The following is a 21,819-nucleotide window of genomic DNA, read 5'->3' as shown; positions in this document are numbered from 1 at the left end:
GAAGTTAAATCACTTTTCAGAATTTCCTGGAAACTTGTAATTACTTGCTTGCATCTGAGAGTTGATGATGTGATTTAAAATAAATAGCTCCTGGGTATTTCTCTAAGAGATGACCCAAAGAGCTGAATTTGCTTTTTGTTCACAATTTTAATTCATTTTTTCAATTTTTGACAATATGTATGTTACCCAAAGGAATGGAAATTGAATGAACATGGAAAGTTTTTTCTCTGAAGTGGCAGAGGAATGACATCTGGGATGATTTGAATATTTAGTAATCACAAAGGCAAATCATAATCCCAAATCACGATACAGTTCAAGATAACAAACATGAGTAGGCTTTTCAAGTAATTCAATTAATTTTAAGTAGCATTGACCGAGTCTTCATAAAGTCAGCCCTAGGAGAGAAACACGACCGACTAAGACTTTATTCCCACTTATAAGGAGGTGACCCTTTTAGAAAGGTTCATCAGACTGACAAATGCTGGCCTTATGGTGCACTTGACAGAGAGAGATGAGAAACTTGCCTTGCTCAGTGGAGAAAGATAGTAGCTGCCTCCAAAGGCCTATACCACTCCTGGCTGAAATGCAGCCCCTATGAAAGAAAAGACTGAGGATGGCAGGTTGTCTCCTAACTTCTTTCTTTGCCTGCTCCCAGTTCTGGGAAGCATTCTCCACTGGCACAGACCCCAGGGCACTCCCACCAGGGAATGCCTCCTCTCTGTTCCTTGGCTCTGGGATTCTTCTGGAATATATCTGCTTCCTAGAGCCACAGTAAGTGCCTGGCCCTTGGTGCTTCTCTGCACACCTTGCTCCAACACAAAAGGAGTGAAGCACTTGGCCTGAGCACACCCTTCTTTCCGTATGAGACCCTTGCTCCAACCTATGAACCTTGCTCCCTTTGAAAAGGGGGTTTGGGTTACATGAGAGGTCATGGCACCTTCCCTGAAGGTCCAGCTGTCAGTAGAGCCAGTTGGAATAGGGCCAGATACTTCCACACTGACTGAGCTGACTCTTCACAACAGGGAGCAGAGCCTTTGACTTTTAGTCCTTGTCGTGGAGAAAGACTGCCCAGTTCCTGGAAATACATTAGAAACACAGGTGACATTTATCAATAGGATGAGGTGGCTCAACCATTTGGGAAATCATTCTGATTCCCGTCCCCTCATACCCCCACCACCCAGGTATCCAAATGAGGATGTTGTTCAGTCCTTCACTCTAGTTTTTCACCTGAGGGTGTTTCAAAGGAGAGGATAAAAAAACAAAGTGGAAGATTAAGAATAAATATTAATCAAAGTCAATTCTTTTACATGTAATTGTATAAATAATGCCTTCCAAGAGCTTTAGCTACCTAAAAGTCCATGGTACTTTTCACTTTCTTTGTCAGGAATTTCCTTCTCACACAGCACAATTCTCCATCCAGACTGAGCAATCACTGCCTCCTCCTTCAAGTTCTCTGTGATTATTCCAGCCCAGACACATTTGTTATTCCTTGTCTCAGTGCTCAATTCTTATTTTTAGACAAAGAAAGTAAACGGTGACATATATTTAGAATGTGGCTTTATTAGGAGGACCTGTGATATCATGATCTTTTGATTCTCCACAATAAAAGAGTATTGCCTATTATTGATTGAATACATGAGGGATGCTGGGTGTTAGATTCTCTTCTCTCTTCATAATAAAAATGCTACCATTTATCAACCTTTTAAAATGTGTCTAACAATATTCCAATGTATCTAAGTATTTTTCATACATAATCTTTTTAATCCTGGCAAGGCACACACTAACTTTTCTGCACTCCGCAGTTGAGAAGCTGTGCTGCCATCGTGCTTAGGACGGTCAGCTGGTCACAAGTCCAGACCCTGCTCCATGCTCTCCTCCTTCAGAGACCTTGTCCTCAAATACCTCGAGGAGCTCGAGAGATCTGCATCTCATCCATTTGATCAGATATCTGGTGTCATGAACAGAACCAAAAGATCACAGTTGTTATCAGCCCATTTTGGGATCTCAAGTTAAATGATGAATATCTTCTTCCAGTTTTGTTATCGAATTTCTTTGACTATATCCAGTCTCATCTAGAGATAATGACCAAAGTCCAAATTTGAGAATTTTTGCAAATGTGAGATTTGAGTTGAATGGTGTTCCCTGCTCACCTTTGACCCTTGCAGCCCCCTCTCTGTCACTTCCACCTGGTGGCCATCTCTACCCGATGCCCCCCATTTGGGTCCTCATCAGGTCGTGGGGGGGATCATAGCACTTATTAGCTTGCCTCTGTGTTTTGAAAAAGTAAAAGTGTTGAAACACCTAATATATGGGCCCAATTAAAAACTCCAAGTCTCCTAAATTTTAGTGCTGATTCTCCTGTTAAATTAGACCTTTATTTTCCCATGCTGGGCAGATCAAGCAGGGCAAGAGCCAAAAAAGAGGATGAGTTTGGCACAGTACCTCACCTGCCCCAGGCCAAGCTGGTTTTGATTTTGTTTGTGGTGACCTTGAATGCACTCGATTCTTTTTCCAAGGTCTCCAAATAAGAGAATGAAACAGTAAATAGCGGAAATCGAACTTGTGTGTGGGGAAAAAGCAGATTTACCCTGTGCGCACCTTTGATTACCAGTGTAAGGGGTTTTGTAACACATTTGCTGCCAAAAAGGAAGCCAGTTGTCATGTCAACACTTGTGGCTCCTTTACATGAGAGCAAATTACAAAGACTGGGTCCAAGAATATTCCCAGCGGGCAGGCAGTGTGCTCCAAGGCACAGCATGGGCCCCCTGGCTTTCCTGTAAACAGAGACAAAGAGGAAAGGCCAGGCAGGCTGTCCTTAAAGAATGGGAACCAGCTGTTCTTGCTCATGGGTCAGGGATGGAGGTAAGAGGGTCTGGAGAGAAGGGGCCGGGGGAATGATACAAAAGATGGAATGGGCGTGATTCTGAGCTCATTGTCACTATAGACTTGTTTTGTTTCACCTGCACCATATTTTCTATTTAAATTAGCTGTCATATTTTTAATAGGGACAATTTTGCTTCATTTAGAAGCTCAGAACATCTTATTCCTGCATGTCAGTGATGAACTGTCTCTAAGAAAAAGCTGCCCCTCGCAGAGGCAAGTGTGGGCCACTTTTCTGTGGTCCCTACTGCGCCAGGTCCCTGACACAAGGAATGGATCTGGTCAGGTTTGGATTTTAGAAACAATTCTGTCTCCTTAAGTTTACTCAGTTTTCAATACATCATGCACCTAAATGCTAATTTGTGAAATGGATGCAACAGACAGCCCAGATGAGAAAGACCTGTCCCAGCGAGTGGCTGAGATGACACACTCTGGAGGCACTTGAAATGCAGAAACATCAAGCTTGGGGACCAGCCGGGGTGTGTGGTGTGCAGAAGAAAGGAAAGTTAAGAGGCTTGATCTACAGGGCAGATAATAAGACTCCTGATGACCAGAATGAAATTGATGTTTGGCATGTTTGGATTGCAGATACCAAAGTAAATTGACTTTGCTTAGATATCGACATTTGAGAATTAGGGATATGGCTCGTAATGAATATGTTTTCTATCAAAAATATGCCTCTTTATTAAATTAGCATCATGTTTAGATGTAATTACAGGTGATCGCTGATTACAAGTCATATGGGAAAGCCCGTTCCAGGTCCTTTTAGAATAAAAAATCTATCTCATTACCTGCTAGGCATGGTTAGTACCTCAACAATACCTGAGGTAGTGTATATGCACAAGAGATGCTTATTGAATCAATTAGTAAATCAGTTCATTAAGATAGACAGTTAGGGATAATTTAAAGTACCCTTAAAAAATAAAAATAAAGTACCCTTGCCTTAAACTCAATAGTTAGACATTTTTGCTTATTTAAACCTTTTGACTTTGCTGCTGTCCATTCTGTTGATTGTCACCTCTGACACCTGTGCCCACATCCTGGGGACAGTGTTAAATACAGAGAGTAATGCATGTAGCTTTAGATAGTGACCAAGACTTCTCTGCTTTTAATCCTAACATGATTCCTACCCACTTTTCATTTTGACCATACATTATTTACATTATTCTTAAACACCATTAAATGAATAATAGTCATTTTTTTAAATATTTATTTTTTCATGCATATAAGAACCGGGGTACAGGCCAGATGTGGGGGAGGGTGAGAGGATTCACCAGAGACAGAGCAGGGAACAGAACAGGCAGACTGACTGAAATACACTGCTGAGGGGAGCAGCGGGTGAGACAGGAGAGGTCTGCTGTGCCATGTGTGACTCTCGCCGGCAGGCCAGGATTGAACCCATGCTGCAGAGGCTGTGGACAGCTTCACAGCACTGCGCTCAACCACCTGCACCACCAGGGGATGCCCAATAATAGTCATTTTTAAAGCAAATTTGCACAATGGTTTCTTTACACATTCTTACTTTAGTTTTCCCTTAAAAAACTGTAACTGAATGGATGACCTTCCTTAGATGATCCTGTGATCTTGATCAAAATGGCTTGCACAGTTAAGGATTTCCTATTCAGCTCAGCTGCTACCATATTTTTGAGGGTTTCAAGGGGGGTGTTAAATTGTTGCAATGTTTAGATTTATAAGTAATTGTGTGAGTTTGTAAAGTTTATCTAAGTACTAAGTAAATGCATTCTTAGTATAAAAATAATAAAGATATAAAATATTAAAAACACCCTATTTCAACTCTATCTCTTTAAATTAATTCTTCCCCAAAAGTAATCATAGCTAAATTTTTTATGTATTCATTGATTTTTTTTCTTTCTAGTATGGCACAAACTTCCCTCTCATGCTCTCTCTTTCTTTATATATGCATGTATATATAGATGTTTGTGTGTATCCTTTTTAAACATATATATTAAATAAACATACTTGTTCAAAAGGATTTGTCTGACATAAATTGTATTGCATTATATATATTCTAAATATTTTTAAAAGATCACCGAGCCGTGTGTCTTAGAGAAATCAGTGTGTTAATACATATGCATCTACCTAATTTGTTTTAATTGCAGTCCAGTTCTCTCTAATATATATGTACCTTAGTGTTTTTAAATGTTCCTTAATTTGGGAATATTCAGCCTGCTTCCAGTTCTTCACTGTTACAAATAATGCCACAATGTAAAATTTTGTCCCTCTCTCTTCTGAAAATGTATGAGCATTTCTCTAGAAAAAAAATGGCTTGAATTAAAGTCACTTGGTGTAAGATATGCACATTTAGAATTCTGATAGATATTTAAAATGTGCTCTTCCAAAAAGTTATACCTATTTACTCTTTTGCCAGTTGGATGTAAGAGTAACTCTTTTCCTGCTCCCTTGCATGAACTAGGTGTCACCACTTTTTAAAAATTATTACAAATTATTTACAAGAAAAGGAAATATCATTATTGTTTTAAATTGCATCAATTCCCCATAAGGTAGAGCTTTGGGTGTTGAGAATGTTGCTTGTATTTCCCCCTTTGGTCTCAGCGTCACTCTGCCCTCTCATTTCAGATGCCCACTACCTCACCTGCAGGATCCAGGAATGCGCCGAGACAACTCGGAGTGGGCCTTTTGCCCGCTCCATTGACATCAGTTCCCTGGTGGTCCAGGATGAATATATCTTCATTCAGGTGAGTGAAGAAAATGGGGTTGGTGGTCAAGGAGAAGTCAGCTGCTCACTGGGAATCTGAGGATGGTTCCCCCACAGTTGTGAAGATGTGGATCCGGGTGCCCTCCCCCCTTTGCTTTGGGGAGCTGATCCCAGATAAGATCCCAGACTCGTGATGAAAGGGGAAGATGTTAAGGGTCAGTATCATTCCCAGATGACTTCATGGACCTACTGAGTCCTTCAGTTGGATTGTTTTCTTATACTAAAGTCTTGGCCTGGAGATGACTAAGACTTGGGCTGAAGATTGAGGTCACTTAGAATCAAAAACTCTAATGGAATTTGACTTTCAAGTCTTTTATCAAAGCTGCATTCCACTTCTGTCCAAAGTGACCTGTCTAACTTGTGAGTGAGAATTCCATAATTAAGCATCTCTGGGATCTTTTCTGGGAAAGTTTACAGTGTTGATTACCTCCTCATGTATCTGAGTCCAGAGTCCTTCATTTCAAGAATCCTCACTTTTGGGGAAAACTACGTGGAGCTGACACTTTCAGGGAAACAAAATAAGCCTTGTTTTAGGTGTCAGTGTCACTGGAAGGAGGTGAAAAAAATAGAAGTTGGGAAAATCTGAAGAGGGTGCTCCACTGAGTAACTCTGTGTGTGTGTGTGTGTAATCAACTTACCATTGTTAACAGCCTTGACCTCCCTCCTCAGCTTCTCCACTCTTCAACTATCAGTTGTTTTGCATACTTTTTTCCTAAAGAAACCGTAAAATTTGGAATCTCCTATGTTCGTGCAGATCTAAGACCTGAATGACTTTCTCTGCTTCCCTCTTAATCTTTTAGTCCAGATCAAACCCATCTCCTCTATGACACCTTCTATGAACTTCTAAGATGAGTATGTTAAATAAATGTTGATGTCTTTCTGAATGCTGGTAGCTCCTACTGTCCACCATTCCTCCAGCATGTGAGGGATTATCCCTTAAATCTTTGTGGATGTGTCTCCTTTCCACATTGCACTCCACATTCTCTCAGGTTAGCAACAATATCAGCCTTGCTCTGAGGAAGATGCCTTTGCAGATCAGAGGTTCTCAGTGACTACTTCATGTATGGATAAACTTATGCATGTAGGATTTACTCCTTTTTGCAAATGGGTTGTGTGGATTTTTGAGGTCTAATCATTTATAGGAAAAATAGCCAGCCACTCAGAAACCAGTTTGTCAAGAGAGGGCTTTCTGGCTTAAAAAAATCCTTAAAAAATTGCTTCTCAGCTTGATTCTAAGTCAGAACCATGGGAATGTCCCCTAAATCTTGATCAGTCATGGCCACTCTCATTCCTTTTTTCACAGCATTATTTGAACATAGACAAGATAGAATAGACTGTGTCAGGCATTATTCTTAGAGTCCTCACCTTCTGCCCTCTTTGCACTTGTAAGTTCCCATGGTTTGAATCACATTGCCATGTCCTGCTCACTCTTGTCAGTGGATTGTGACCTCCACTGCATTCTGATGGCCCAAGTAGCTAGCAGCCATCTTAACATCCCAATTTGGATGTTCCATAGCTGAAGTAACATCTGTAAGTCCCCTGGAACTTGACACCTGTTGGCACTACTCTTTACCGGGTCACTCAAGGTAGATGCCTGGAAGTCAATCTGTGTTGCACAGACTAAATACACAACCCCTTCTAACAGCATGCTTAATGTTTTCTCAACAATTCATCTCCATTGTTATGGTCCCAGATTTAAGACTTTATCATTGCTTTCTTCTGTTTAATTTTTTTTTTAATGTAGAGCATGGAATGATTTATGAATTTACTATTCTGATCGCCCTTTCCATAATGCCGATGCTGCATGTGATGATGAATGTGGCAGATTTGTTTCCAGGAAGCATAACTTAGAACTTAAAATATTCAGATTTTTTGGTTTCATTTTTCCTTTGTATCACCCAAAGTTTTCTGTAATGCTTCAGGCAAATATCCAGATTTTTTTTCCTGTGACTATTCTGAAATGTTTGTTTTTAACATTATACTGGAAGTCATCACAGGTTTTTTCTTCAGCTGGCTTCATTTTTTTTTTTTGTTTGAAAGAGATATAAGTTCCCATTGTTCAATAAAGTTTTATTGATGGGTGACTCCTTTCTAGACCCCCTACTTGTAGACTCCTAGTTTTAAGTGCTGTGGTTAGGATGACAAACACAAGAAAATTCCTGCTTTTGTTTTTTTCATCCTAGTGGGAAACAGAAAAAAAGTCTCTGTGATATTTATGTCCATATGTAAGTAGATAGGAAAGATTGTGAAGGATGATGGTCAAGAACCTGTAGTTTAGAACTCAAGGGAGATCAGCATTTTTGACATCCTTGGCTTGCCACATTTAACTGTGACCTTGAGTTCAACCTCATTGGACTCACCTACAAAATAAGGCTGTTTACACCCACTTTATAAAGTGCTGGGAGAATTACATTTGTTAATTGTATCTGTAGAACACCAAAGCGATGTTATATAAATGTTGATGTCTTTCCTATTTATAGATCTACATAATAAATCAGATAATGACAATACTATGCCAAAAAATAAGCAAGGCCTGTGAGTGTTAGACATCTGTAGGTATTGTTATTTAGGAAGACCTTGTTGAGTGTTGAACTAAGGCAAGGGTGGCAGAAGTTAGAGGGGAACATAGAGACTGGTGTGTTGGGCCCCCCACTGAGAGGTGCGATGGGCAGGTAGAGATTCGAGTTTGGGTGTAGTTTGGGCTACTGGGGAGTTCAGGACTGAGGATATAAGTAGGAACATATCAGTATATCGCGGGTATTTTTGAGTCACAGCATTGAAGTCACCAAGGGAGGAAGTACATATAGAGAAGAGAAGCAATCCAAAGACTGGGACATAGGACATTCTAGTATTTAGAGTTCAGGGAGATGAGAAGGATGCAGCAGAGGTGATCTAGAAGGTGAGTTTAGAGAACATCAGGAAGGTATAGAGTATACTTGGTCCCACAGGGTCTTGAAGGCAGTTTTAAGGAATTAATCTTTTTACTATGAAAGAGGCCAGAAGCAATAAAATAACACTGCCCCTAAATAATGCCGAAGGCCAGTCCTCTTGAGCAAAACAGTGAATTTCATTAATCACTAAATAAAAACAAATATTTGCTATTATTTGCAACTACCAGTTGGCTTATATTATAATGCAATAAAAGAATTTAGTGGGTTGCAAGTAAACAACTACACTTACACTGGTTTTGAACAGCAGTCCTTGGCCATCAGTACTGACTCAGAGTCCTCATAGCTGGGTTTGCCCATTTGTATGGATTAAGGTAACAGATTTGTCTTAGTTCTGACAGTGTATTTTAAGTTGTTAGTTAACATTTTTTAAAATTCTCATTATATTGTCTGTTTTCCCTCCTTTGCTGCCTGTGTGTTTCTTTGATAATTTTGAATATTTGTTCCAACTACTTAGCTTTATGACTACAATTTTGCATAACACAACATATCTTCTATTTTTGGATAATATCTATTGATTTTCTCTTGTGAGCAATTATAAAATTAGTATATTTCCATGTATTTCTATTTTCTCCCCCTCTTGCTTTAATCCCTCACCAACCAATTTTGGTAGATTACATTATCTTCTAGTGTTTGCTTTTCTATCTTGAAATAAAATACCGTTTAGACTTAAATATTTTATGAAGCACTGCTGAGGAAAGGTGGAAAAAAATAGCTTATGTTTATGACCTCTCACTCTCTGCTCTGTCTAACCTGTTTCTAATTAAATCATTTTGAACATCTATATTTTGCTTTGAACTGTCATTCCTGCATTAACTGTGATCTTAGTTTACAGGTAAAGTTATTCAGTGGTCCTCACCAATCCTCTTACTCTGGCGTTTCCATTTATATTTTGCTCTCTGAAGTTTGTTCTTTAGTATTATATTCAAAAAAGGTGAATTCTTGAATGTTGAAAATATGTTCATCTGCCCCTTTTATGCTTTAATATAATTTTTAGGGTATAAAATGCATGCATTCTTTGCTTTCCATAAGAAATTTGCTCCATTAACTTCTTTTTTTTAAGGATTTATTTATTTATGCTTTCATGAGCTGGGGTACATGCCAGAGGTGTGAAGGGGTGAGAGGATTCACCAGAGACAGAGCAGGGAACAGAACAGGCAGATCAATGGAAGTACACTGCTGAAGGGAGCAGAGGGCGAGTCAGGAGAGGTCTGCTGCCCCATGTGTGTTGCTCCCCAGCCGGCCGGGAATAGAACTTGTGCTGCAGAGACTGCAGACAGCTTCACAGGCTACATCCATCCTAACCCCTTGCACCACCAGGGAGGCCCTCCATTAACTTCTTGAGTGGTACTGTGTTAAGCTAGTCTGATATTTTTCCATGTTGCGTGTCTTCTCTCTCTCTTTTTTTTTTTTTTTTGCCTTGATACCTAAAGTCCTTTTAATATGTATATATTTGAATACCAGTTACTTTATTAGTATATGTTTTGTGGTTGGTCATACTGTATCAGTTTTTTCCTCTGGAATAATAAGGCTCTTTGATCCAATTGATTCAGTTTTTAATTTCTCAAAAGTTTTCATGATTTTTATTTTAATGTATTTCATTTCAGTTTTATTGATTTATCTCTCTTCCTCCAGAAGAATTAGGATGTGGACAATAGAAAAGACAAAGGAGGGTCATCATCTTTCCCTTCTACTCTACTCTAACTTCCTGAGCAAAATAAAAATAAAAAAAGTGTTGCCCTATGCTTGATTATTTAACATGCTCAGGGTTCTCTTTCCTTTTTGGTGGCTATTGTTTGATTTCTTTCTTAAGCTCTGCCAGCTTATATTTTATCTCCTTTTGTTGCCTCAGCATAACTTCCGCAACTTCTTGTATTTCTCTTTTCAATTCTTTTCTATAGATGTGATCATATCACATAGGTTATTTATAATCACAGTAGCTTGGTCATACTTTTCATTTGCTCCATGGAAACACGTTTTTCTTCTATATCTGCTGTTGCTTGCCCTGATCCTTTCTCTCTTGTATTTCGCTCTGTTGTTTTATAGTTTTTGATCTATTTTTTTTTAATCTTATCATTAAAAATTACTTTTTTTTTTTAAAGACATGAGATCTTCTTAGATGAAGTATTTGAGGAGGTTCATCTTGGTAATAGATCAGAGTTCGTTTTCACTCGAACAGTTTGGTTGTCAGTGAGTTTTCATATAACTCAAGATGGTCTGTCTGGCAGTGGGCTCTTCTCATAAGGTAGAACCACCTGCCTGGATTGTAATCCAGCCATGCTTTCTAACTCCTCATCTCCAGTGACTTCGAGGAACATTCTCGTTGCTGATTCCTAGGCCAAATCCCCTTGGTTGCAAATAGCAGGTTGTAGGTTTGCTTCTGGGGAAATGCCATCCTTGCAGAAGTATATTTTTCTAGCTTGATGTAAGGTTTATAGCTGTAAACATTCTTTCCCTGGTGCCTGTCTGTGCCCTGTTTGTCTTCCACTGCATTTGGCTTCCTTTCTACATATATTGGGCTTCAGGGTTATATTTTCATTAAGTATAGAATTTGCATTTTTCTTTCTCAATTTCCTTGTTGCTCTGGAGTGATTTAAAAGAGAAGAAAAGGGGTAAGCACTGTTATTACCTGGTATTTAAGACCATTTATATCTCTTTATCATGTGTTTTCTGAAATGTTGCAATGGCTTGTTAACTGATTTTCTTGCTCTCCGATCAGCAGTCCTCCAATTCATTTACAACACTGTTCCCAAAGTAATTTATTTAAAATAAAAATCAATGTTCCTGCCATCAGTGGCTGCTCATCACCTATAGGATACAATCCAATTTCCTTGCTATTGCCTACAAGCTCCTCTACCTACTCCATCAGTCTTTTGTGAATTTCTTACCCATCACACCACCTCTATACCTTCCTTGCTATATTTTTCCCTGTAGTAAAAATAAACCCTTTTAGTCTCCATGTATACAACATGTCATTTCTTGCTGAATGTGCCATTCTTTTATTTATTTTTGCCCTTGGAATGTCCCTTTACCAGATGAACCACATCCTTTAAGAACCACTTCCTATAGGCCTAGTCTTGCCTTCTAGACTCAGTCTGCATTGGACAAAGCTGCTTTGCCGAGTACCTATCCATGTGTGTTAGGACTCCCCAGCCAGGTCTGCATACTTAAAGAAGAACAGGACTATGCCTTATTCATCATTGTTTCCTATGCACTTAGCGTAATGACTGCTACTCAATAAATGTTTGTTGAACTGAAATGAACTGAGAAGATAAGACACCATCCTTATTCTCAGGGAGTGTAGTTATCTTTTTCATGCCAAGGAATCTTGTTTCTCCAGCTAACAATATAAAACAACTTGGGGTAATTGGCAATTGCTCACTGCATAAGAAATGACCATATGTAGAATGTCTACGTTTTTATAAAACTGCTATCGAGGAATTATCCATTATGTTATTCAGTGCCCTTTTTATATTCATTCATTTAAATATATTAAAATACATGCAGCCCAGTGGGGAACACAGACAACTAAGCAATTTTAATGTAGTGTGATGAGAGCTAAATTAGTGGGAAGAACTTGTTGCTCTTGGGGTGAGGAGGAGGAGTCACAACCCTACCCTGGCAGGAGGGACAGAACAAGTGCCTGGTGTGGATACAGTCAGGAAGGTGAAGCAGCAGAGAGGAAGACACAGGGGACAGCAAGGAAGTGAGAGAACAGGATGCCCCAGGTCCTCCCTGTCTTGGGGCAGCTGTAGTTGTGGGAGGGGGTGAAGTAGCAAAACAATTGCCCCAGAGAGGTGAACTTTTTCTACTTTAAACCTAGGTAATTGTGTGTGCCCTTCTATATAGTGACTGGAAAGCTCAGAACTAACTTTTGTGTCAATTTGAGCAACTCCCCGTGGTTGGCTTCATAGTATTATTTTTACTTGACCATTGATCCTTTTGATTATTGGGTGCTTTCTTTGTTGTTGTTGTTTATTTTTATTTTTTTTTAATTTTTGAAAAATTATTGGAAGCCATAAGGGTTATAGCTCAAATAAATATATGAAATCAGTGTGGGTTTTTAATTTTTGTTGGAGTATAGAAGTTCTGGAAATTGAATCAGGATCAGGAAAGGCTTTATGCAAAAGGAACAGTTTGTAGTGTAGTGATTAATATCTACTTCTGAAGCTCAGAAATTGCAAAACTTCCTCATTCCTTTCATTGAAATAAACCTGCCTTATAAGACTTGTCCCAGCAGAAAGTCCTCAGATCAACTACAAGTAGCTTCTCTTTCAGGGTTTAAACCCACAGATTTGTATCCACCTGGGGTATCCAGGTTAAGCACTGTGGTACTGTTCTTCATACTGAGTCTGACTGTGCCACAGAATGGTCTTGGGAGGAGAAGCTGCAGTTGCTAGTTGGGGGTGCAACCTGCTTTGGGGGGCCACATATCCAGGGAGTGTCCCTCGTAGAGGCAGATTATTACCTTCTGTGCCTACTACTTGAGCAGCTCAACAACAGTGGCATATTGATTTGTCATCGGGGTTTTGGTGGATTTGGTTCTTCATAACTTTCAGGACATAATCCACATAAATTTTCTAACTTTTTTTTTTAAAGATTTATTTATTTATACAAGTACTGGGTACAGTCAGAAGCACGGGAGGGTGAGAGAATTCACCAGTGGGGAACAGAAACAGGCAGACTGATGTAATACACTGCTGAGGGGGGCCGTGGGCGTGGCAGGAGAGGTCTGTCGCACCATGTGGGACTCTCCTTGGTGGCCGTGGATCAAAACGGTGCTGCAGAGGCTGCGGGCAGCTTTGCAGCCCAGTGTTCAAGCGCTGCACCACCAGGGGAGGCCCAAATTTTCTAACTTTTGACCATACTGATAAACTTAGTCCTAACAGATATACAACTCTGAGGAGAAAACTCACAGAAAAAAGTGACCAACCTATCCCCTCTCCTCCTGCTTCCCCAGCCTTACGTGCAAGACATGTTTCTTAAGTTTTTACATCAGTCCTTGGCTCCTAGGAGACTTGTGTCAGCTGCACCACCAAGTGCATGTTGGGAAGGTGGGCTCTGGAACAGCTTGGCTCTTGTTTTCTCTGTGTATTGGGATTCTTAATGCTTTTACACTTGACATAAGATATTTGCTGCTGAGAAATGCTTGAAAACCACTGACATTTTGGTACCACTGATGGCTCCATGGGACACAGGTCAAACTATTTCATGTGTGGACAATTGAAGCAACAGGAATTCAGATGCCATTCAGACCCATATGCTTTTACTGCCTATTAATAAAAGTGATATATTTATTTCAGACATAATTGACCATTACTTACCCTTGAATAAGTAATTATATACAAATGTGTATGTATTTGAGAGTGCAATTTAAATAACAAAAAAACCTAAGTAACCTCTTCATAATGAGCTCCCCATAATACTAATTTTGAATAAAAAATTCACCCTCTCCCATTTGGTTTTTTAAAGAAAAGTGCTCCATACCTCCTAACTGCCCTTTTCTAGATGGTCACTCTTTTTGATCCTGCATCTTATGTGCGGTAGAAGGGTCTTTATATTCCCCACACAGCTCCTGTCATTTAGAGAGACCCCAAAGGTTCAGCCTCACCTTTTGTATTTCTACTGACAAAGAGGAGAAGGTAGCCCTCTAGCTGGTTTTGCTTGAGGAGACCTGGTGTTTGATCTCACGCTGTTGGGGAAACTGAGCTGGAGAGGTACAGAAAGCAGTTAAATTTGTTAATCTGTCAATGCCTTTTCTGTGCAGGGAACCCTAGTCCTGGGGTTTTGTAGTGAAATCAGAAGGAGCTAATCCTCCCCAGAAGAGCTCTTGTTTTAATGGGAAAGTGTCTGCCTGAAATGCCTTCGTTCCAGATGGATAAAAGAGAAATTGGCTTTTCTGTGTAGAGGCAGAGGACTGAGATAAGTTGGTTTCTCTGTTCTGAGCCAAGATGGTTGGAAATCTTGTCTTTTCTCCTTATGGAGTAGCTTTTCTGGTAATTTTCCTGGAGAATACATAATTTTCAAGTGGTCACATCCCTTCGGTGATGTGATGGATACCTTGACTATTAGGGAGTGTAAGGAAGAAACAAGAACAGAGTCTAGTAAGCCATCCCAAGAGATCTGTGGGTCCTATTACATGAAGCTCTGCCCCATCCTCTTTCCATGGCCCCAGCGTGGGAGCAGCTTCAATATGATATGAATTCATTCATCTATTGAATAAAACTATTGACTAAAATATGCATGCAATTATATTTTTCAAAATATACTGATATATCTTAAAATATCAAAAATGCAAGAGAAGAAACAGATCTATAACTAAAAGACAAAAAGTAAAAAAGCTAATGTAGAGGTATGGAGAATGCAGACAATTCAAAGGTGAGAATTCCCAAATCTGCCAAATCTTCCTCCAGATCCACATCAAGGCCAACAACAGTGTGTGGACCCATCCATCACCTAATGCCACCTTCAGCTCCTAGTAATGGGTTGATATAGTCAAAAGAGAAGCCTCTTCTTTAGCAAGGAATTTTGAGGGTGGAACAATGGCATACTTAAGTGTGGTTCTAGAATAATTCTGCTACTACAATAGAACCTGTCAGTAGTTTGGATACAAATTTCTGTTAGTTCTGGGTATGAACAGACAGGTAGTACTGTTGTAGTGTGGGAGAATATTCTAGAAGAATTAGCAATTACTAAGTGCCAGTAGCAAGTTGACAGATGTTTGTTCTTCTCCTGGAAGTGCTATGCTATGATGGAGGTAGAGACATTTTCTCAAGAAGTTCATGATTCAAGTAGCTAGTGGCCTGATGTGAGGAAAAGAATCCTGAATTTAAGACATGGTTGTAATCAAGAACCTGCCCCATACCAGCCAGGGATATTGGGCAAATCCTCAGGACAAACAGGGCATCAGTTTCCTCACTAGCTCGGAATAGAATGGTGCTACTTGCTCTTCCTAAATTGGAAAGTTTTTGCAAGGAGAGATAATAATGGACTTGCAGTGTCTTGAAAACTACAGAGTCCTATGCAATACCAAATTTAAGGGCCTATTATACATGTAAAAATCAGCCTCAGTATTTTGTGTATGCACATCCTTTTTAAAGGGTTTTTATAAACCTATCACATAAAAGATTATTAAAAGTTTTCGCCAAATTCATTTTTTATTCATGGACTCAGTTTATGTATGAGCATATGTTCATGATGATACCTTTCCATAGTGCTCGTTATCAAAGACACCAAATTCTATTGCTCTGTAGGTGACTGTAGACATTCTGGGGCTTAATTATCTTTCAAGACTCTTGAGTACTTTCTTGTAGCATCTTGTTTCCAGCTCTCTGGCTCTTGGATACTTTTGTTTTAGATCCTCCTTTATGTACTAACAATGGAGGTAGGAAAACCTTTATGGTAAGGCTACTGTATCCCTAATAAGTTGTTATCTTTTCAAAGAAAAAAAAGCCCTGAGGCAAAAATTAATAGAATGTAATTATTCAAAGAAAACTATTTGGCAATATTTTAAATGATGTTAATTTGGTCTTAATGGGAGATATTTTGAATGTTAAATAAATAGCAATTTCTTCATTAGGGACACATTTACAATACAGTAGTTTAGAGGAAAATGAAAGAATTGCATAGACAATCTTCAAAAGAGATCCAGTAAAGACATCTTCAGGTGAATATTCTTGAAGCACTTTCTGAATCTTAAGTGTTTTCAGAAAGCAGTGCTAATGGAAGTTCTTTAAATATCACGTAACTGGGATGTGTCTCCTCTACATACAATGATTTTAGTGGCTTGATGTAAAAGTTGCCATTAATATTTGAGGTACTTCTGTGAATAAACACAAATGAGTGATCTCACTGTGAAGTAATGACGTTTAATTGACCTTGGTGTTGAATATCTCATGGTCCCATCTACAGCCTCTGCTTCATGCTTGCTTAGCAATTTAGCTGTGTACAGAGGTGACCTCGTATGACCTCGCTTCAGTTTCATTGTCAGCCTTTCAGTTTTGTTCAGGGGTCGTTTTCTCCCCAAGTAGGATACTCATAAGAGACCCCTAGCCATTCTGGTACATGTGCAGACCTTAAAGACCCTTTGGGATAATTTGATCAGTAGGAGTGAGGAGACAGTGATGGCTCCTCCTTCCTGGGCCAGGAGGGCAATTCTAAGCCTCAGCCTTCATGAGTCTTGTTAGGTCCCCAGGGGGCTAGAGCTCTGATTGCTCATAACCAGTTCAGTCATGCACCTTTGGTGTCCTTCTTCTTGTTTCCTTTCTAGTTCTGCCATCATATCTCAAAAGCAAAGAAAGAAAAGCCAAACAACCAACTTTCTCTCTAAAATAAACAAAAGACAAAGAAATAACATAAAATCCCTTGTCTCTGAGTGTACAGTAGGGAGGAACCCAGTTCAAGACAATCTTGAATGACTCAGATGTATTGATTCCCAACTATGTATCCAGTATTGTAGGTTGATTGAGCTCTGCAAGAAAAGTAGAAAGAAACATCCCCATCCCCAATTAAGATTCCTCTATCCAGATACCCAATCATCCCATTCCTTCTAATTCCTCAGGACCTGACTTTACTGATAAACCTTATTCCCCTTTATCTTAGCTTATTCATCCCTATTCCAAACTTTCAATCCATATTTAAATATTTTAAAATTTCTTCCAGCCTTAAATTACATCAACTAAGCTCTCCTTGAACCTCACACTCCTTTCTATAAATGTCCCAACTTTGGCTCACAACCATATTTCTTGAGAGCTATCTATACTCATTATCCCGCTTTCTCATTTCCTTTTACCCACTTGAGACTGACTTCTGCCTCTGTCACTCCATTGAAATGACTTTTGACAAAGATGTCATTGAATGACATACAGACCACAGCTTTCAGTAATTAACTCACTTGACCCTGTATAGCATCTGTCTCTGGACTGTCCCTTTCTCTCCCCTTTGCTCCTTTGATAATGTCCAGGTTCTCCCCCCACCTCTCTCCAACCTTTTTCTTACTCTCTACACAGGCACCTCTTCCTCTGCCCACCCTTTCAATAAAGGTCTTTCTCAATTTCCTTTCCCTATAATCTACATCACATCCAGATTTCTAACAGAGCCTCAGTTACCACCTATATGCTGATGATTGGCCTGTGCCTCCTGTCAAGACAGAGAGGCTCCAGTGAGGGGCTTTTTATTTATAGAGTATCTATCAGTCCTCCAGGCCTGGTGATCTCTTTGCACCACTCAGAGCTTTACTGTCCATGTCTCTAATAAAATATTAAGATTTAATTCTTCCAGAGAATTCTGCTGAGGCTCTATGGAAATTAGAACACAGATTGCTTACTAGGCCAAAATGGCCAGTAATTTTTTCCCTTAATCTTAGAGAATGTCCTATAATTTGCTGTATTGTAAGTGTTTGCCTTTTCTAAATAGTACATGGATGGGATTTGTCTGATGCAGGGATGTCAAATTGTTTTCATTTTGTGTCTCACTGCTGAGTAATTGGTAATAGTCACACAGAAGTTTGTGTTATTGAGGATCAGTGGAGAGGCTGCCACTGTTACTTAGTAGTGCCCCACGGTATACAGAGGAGGAGTCTGGGGTTTGTGCTGTGCAGTTCATTTCTCAGGAAGGGTGGCTCTCATGGGATTGCATTTACCCAGGAGCCTCATACAGTTAGATGCACCTGTGAGCTCTAGTCTGGAAGGCCTGACCAGTGACCCACAAACATTTCTATATTCAGCTCAAAGGAGTGAGACCAACACATAATTCTCAATCTCTTCCACTATAGTTGGCCCTTGAACAAACAATGTGGGGTTGCGCTCCCAATCCTTGCACAGCTGAAAATCTGCATAAAAAGATTTATTTATTTATGCATACAAGAACTGGGGCACAGGCCAGAGGTGTGGGGTGAGAGGATTTACAGAGACAGAGTGGGGAGAAGAACAGGTGGATCTACTGAAATACACTGCTGCGGGGAGCAGCAGGTGAGACAGGAGAGGTCTGCTACACCATGTGAGTTAGCTCGCTGGCTGGGGATCAAACTTATGCTGCAGTGGCTGCTGATATCTTCATAGTGCTTTGACTTAACCTCTTGCGCCATCAGGGAGGCCCTCCCCCAAAGCTTAACACAGTTGTTCCTTGGCATCTGTGGGGGATTGTGTTCAGGATCCCTGCAGATAACCAAAATCCTTGGGTGCTCAAGTCCCTCTAGTCAGCCCTCTGTGTCTGTTGGTTGAGTCTGCAGATGTGGAACCTATGGGTATGGAGGACAAACCCTGTTGATTAAAAAAATCCATGTAAATGTGGTCATATACTTCAAAACTCTATTGTTCAAAGGTCAATTCTATTTGAAAATCTGCAGTTTCCTATTCTGAAAACAATATTTCAAAATGCTCTTTCTACCTAGCTATACTATCAATTTTTACACACCAATCAGCAAGCTGAACAAATTGTCATAGTTAACAAAGGGCCTCACATTTATTTCATACCAAATTTATGTCTGGCATGTGTGCATTTTTTAAAAAAGATTTATTTATTTACTTATACAAGCACTGGGTACAGTCAGAAGTGCAGGAGGGTGACAGAATTCACCAGAGCCAGAGCGGGATACAGAACAGGCAGACTGATGAAATACACTGCTGAGGAGAGCAGGGGGCACGGCAGGAGAGGTCTGTCATGCCATGTGGGACCCTCACTGGTGGCCGGGGATCACTTTGCAGCCCAGTGCTCAACCACTGCGCCACCAGGGGAGGCCCTGCATTTTTTTTAACCCTACTTTAACTTCGCAGTATGTCAGTGTGGTGATAGTGTCATCTTTGTTTTTCAGTGAAGGAAACCTAAGTTCAGAGAAGTTTCGAGAATCACCCTTAGTCATATAGCTCAGTCAGTGGCCAGTGTATATGTTCTCTAGGCTGCCTGGGTTGGAGGATGGCAAGAGAGGGTAGTGACGGACTTCTCACCTCATTTCCCCTTATCTGAAGATCTTCCCATTAGCACTGAATAGCCGGTGCTCTTAGAAACTGTTTTGGGCGACTCTGAAAACCAAATAGGCAGCTACTGTTCAAGTCTCAGTAGATGCTGTAGTTGCATCCTCTCTGTGGGGTCAGTTTACACGGTTTCTGTTACCACGGTCAACCAACATCCGGAAAATTACATACAGTGAGATATTTTGAGAGATACTTTCATATAACTTTCATTATAGTATGTTGCTATAATTGTTCTGTTTTATTATTATTGCTGGAAATCTGTTACTAAGCTAATTTATATATTTTTATAGGTATGTATGTGAGGAAAAACTGTGTGTGTGTAAATATCAATATTCTTAACTATCAACAGTTTCATCCACTGGGGGTCTTAGTCTGTGTCCCCGGAGGTTAAGGGTTGAAGGGGCCATCTGTACTAGGGGTGGGAGAGCCTCACTCTACAACTTGTTTATCGGGCTGTTTGGTAGGATCTGTTTCAATTTTGTTTTAGATTACAGATTTTCTGCATGATTCACCAAAGTGGGGCCTGATGGGATCCAGGGCTGTGTAATTATACCCACACCCCTGCACATTACCTCTCAGATACTTGTAGAGTATTATTATTCAGATACTCATTGTGGGGTACCCAGGGGGTGAGGGGCTGTGTGGTTACTCATTCTTACCTTCCCCAGCTCCACTCTGTTCAGTCTTTCCTACTTTTTTTGTACCCCTTCCTGTGCATTTTCCAATTTCCCTGATGCATTTTGGGGGACAGCTTGTCTTGAGTTCCATTCCAAGGTGCAGAGGAGCTGTTGAGTCATGGCCTGGCCAAGTCCTCCATTGCCCTTCCATTCCATGTCCCAGTAAGTCCTCAACAGCTGCTCGGCATGCTCAGTGGGACCCATTTGGGGACCTTCTCTTATTAAAGATAATTATACTGTTGTAAAAACAACAGTGCTGATAATGAAGGCGGTTGAACTGCTGACTGAGGAGTAGACTATTAAGTCCGGTTCTTTCCCCATTACCATTCTAACTAGAATATATATCTACTTATTTCAGACTTTTAGCTTTTAAAAATTTTAATCGCTCTCCCTTTAACTCCACAGCCAGCTAATGGGATAAACAAACATTTTGAATTTCTGCAAGCGGCTCTAAAGAGTCTGATTCTGCACGCCCTCATGATCAGCCAGGGGGACTTCTTGGTCTTTAATAGTGTCACAGCAGTAGCTAATCAATCAACTTGATTTGATTGAGTACCTACTATGTACCCAGAGCAGTGATAAATTATGTCTGAGACAGAAGTATCGATTGGTTTATCTATATATTTGATAACCATTTACTGAGCATTTAATATGTCCCTATTAATGAAGGTGACAAGGTGTGAAAGTGAACTTTAATGTTAGAAGAGAACTTGTGAAGTCATGCAGCCCATTGTCTTCCCATTGTGTGCTATGGAGTTCTAGAACTCTAAAACGATGTGGTGTCCACAAAGAAGTGTAGAGGCGGCTGGCCATGTGGGGGGAATTCATATAGTCCCTGCAAGACTGGCAAAGTAGTTGACCCCATTTTTCACTTAGTCTAGATGAAAGGAAGTATTTCATGGGCTGACGTACTCCATAAACAATGCTCAAGAGCACTTAAGAAAGTTCTAGACTCTTTCCCAGCATCAGGGAGATCCATGAGGCAGGCTGTGATCAGAGCACCTTCCTGGAGCATGAGAGCTCAAAATAGTTATCAAAGGAGAACCAACCTGAAGGCTACCACCTTCACGCCAGCCAGCACTCTAAAGAAAAATGAGTCACCACTAACACGAGACAGTGTGCCTGTGAGGGAGTAGTTATCCTGCCAGTGGGGACAGCACTTTGGGATAAAGTGTGGCCTCACTATTTGCTTAGTGACTTTGGACCATCACCTTTTCTACCTGGAGTCCAGTTTCCTTAGCATATACTGAAAGGATTTAATCATAGAAGAGCATTCAAACCTTTCATTGTTGTTACTATTCTGTTTGCAAAAAGACACTTTGCAGACAACATTATTCAAGGAATTCCAATATAAAAGGTAGATTCAGGTGGAATGAATCTAATGTAAAGAGGATAAGGGACTGTGTGAGCTCCCCCAGCCCCACAGCTGCTTCTTCACCTCTGGATACCATCAAGGCATTGCTGTAGAATTCTAGAACTCCATAGTCTCTTGTTGGGAGACAATAACTGAAATTCCAAAGTCTGCTTACCCTATAGGAGACTTCATTTTGATAGATACAGAGAGGGTCTATTATTCAGAAGTATTTCCAAGCTCATTTCTCAATGTC

General features: G+C 40.1%; 1 protein-coding gene across 1 annotated transcript in view; it reads left to right on the top strand.

Moving 5' to 3' along the window:
- Positions 1-21,819, top strand: part of SORCS3 (sortilin related VPS10 domain containing receptor 3) — a 520,755-nt gene that overhangs the window by 380,105 nt on the left and 118,831 nt on the right. Inside the window, exon 7 of the mRNA XM_054690210.1 lies at positions 5,479-5,597. Coding sequence (XP_054546185.1) covers positions 5,479-5,597 — 119 coding nt within the window. The remainder of the gene's footprint in view (positions 1-5,478; positions 5,598-21,819) is intronic.

This window comes from Talpa occidentalis, unplaced genomic scaffold (genome assembly GCF_014898055.3).
Source record: "Talpa occidentalis isolate TD23 unplaced genomic scaffold, MPIMG_talOcc4v2.1 talOcc4.8, whole genome shotgun sequence".
Lineage (NCBI taxonomy): Eukaryota > Metazoa > Chordata > Mammalia > Eulipotyphla > Talpidae > Talpa > Talpa occidentalis.
Note: the sequence above shows the minus strand (reverse complement) of the source record. Positions and strands in the feature narration are given on the sequence as shown.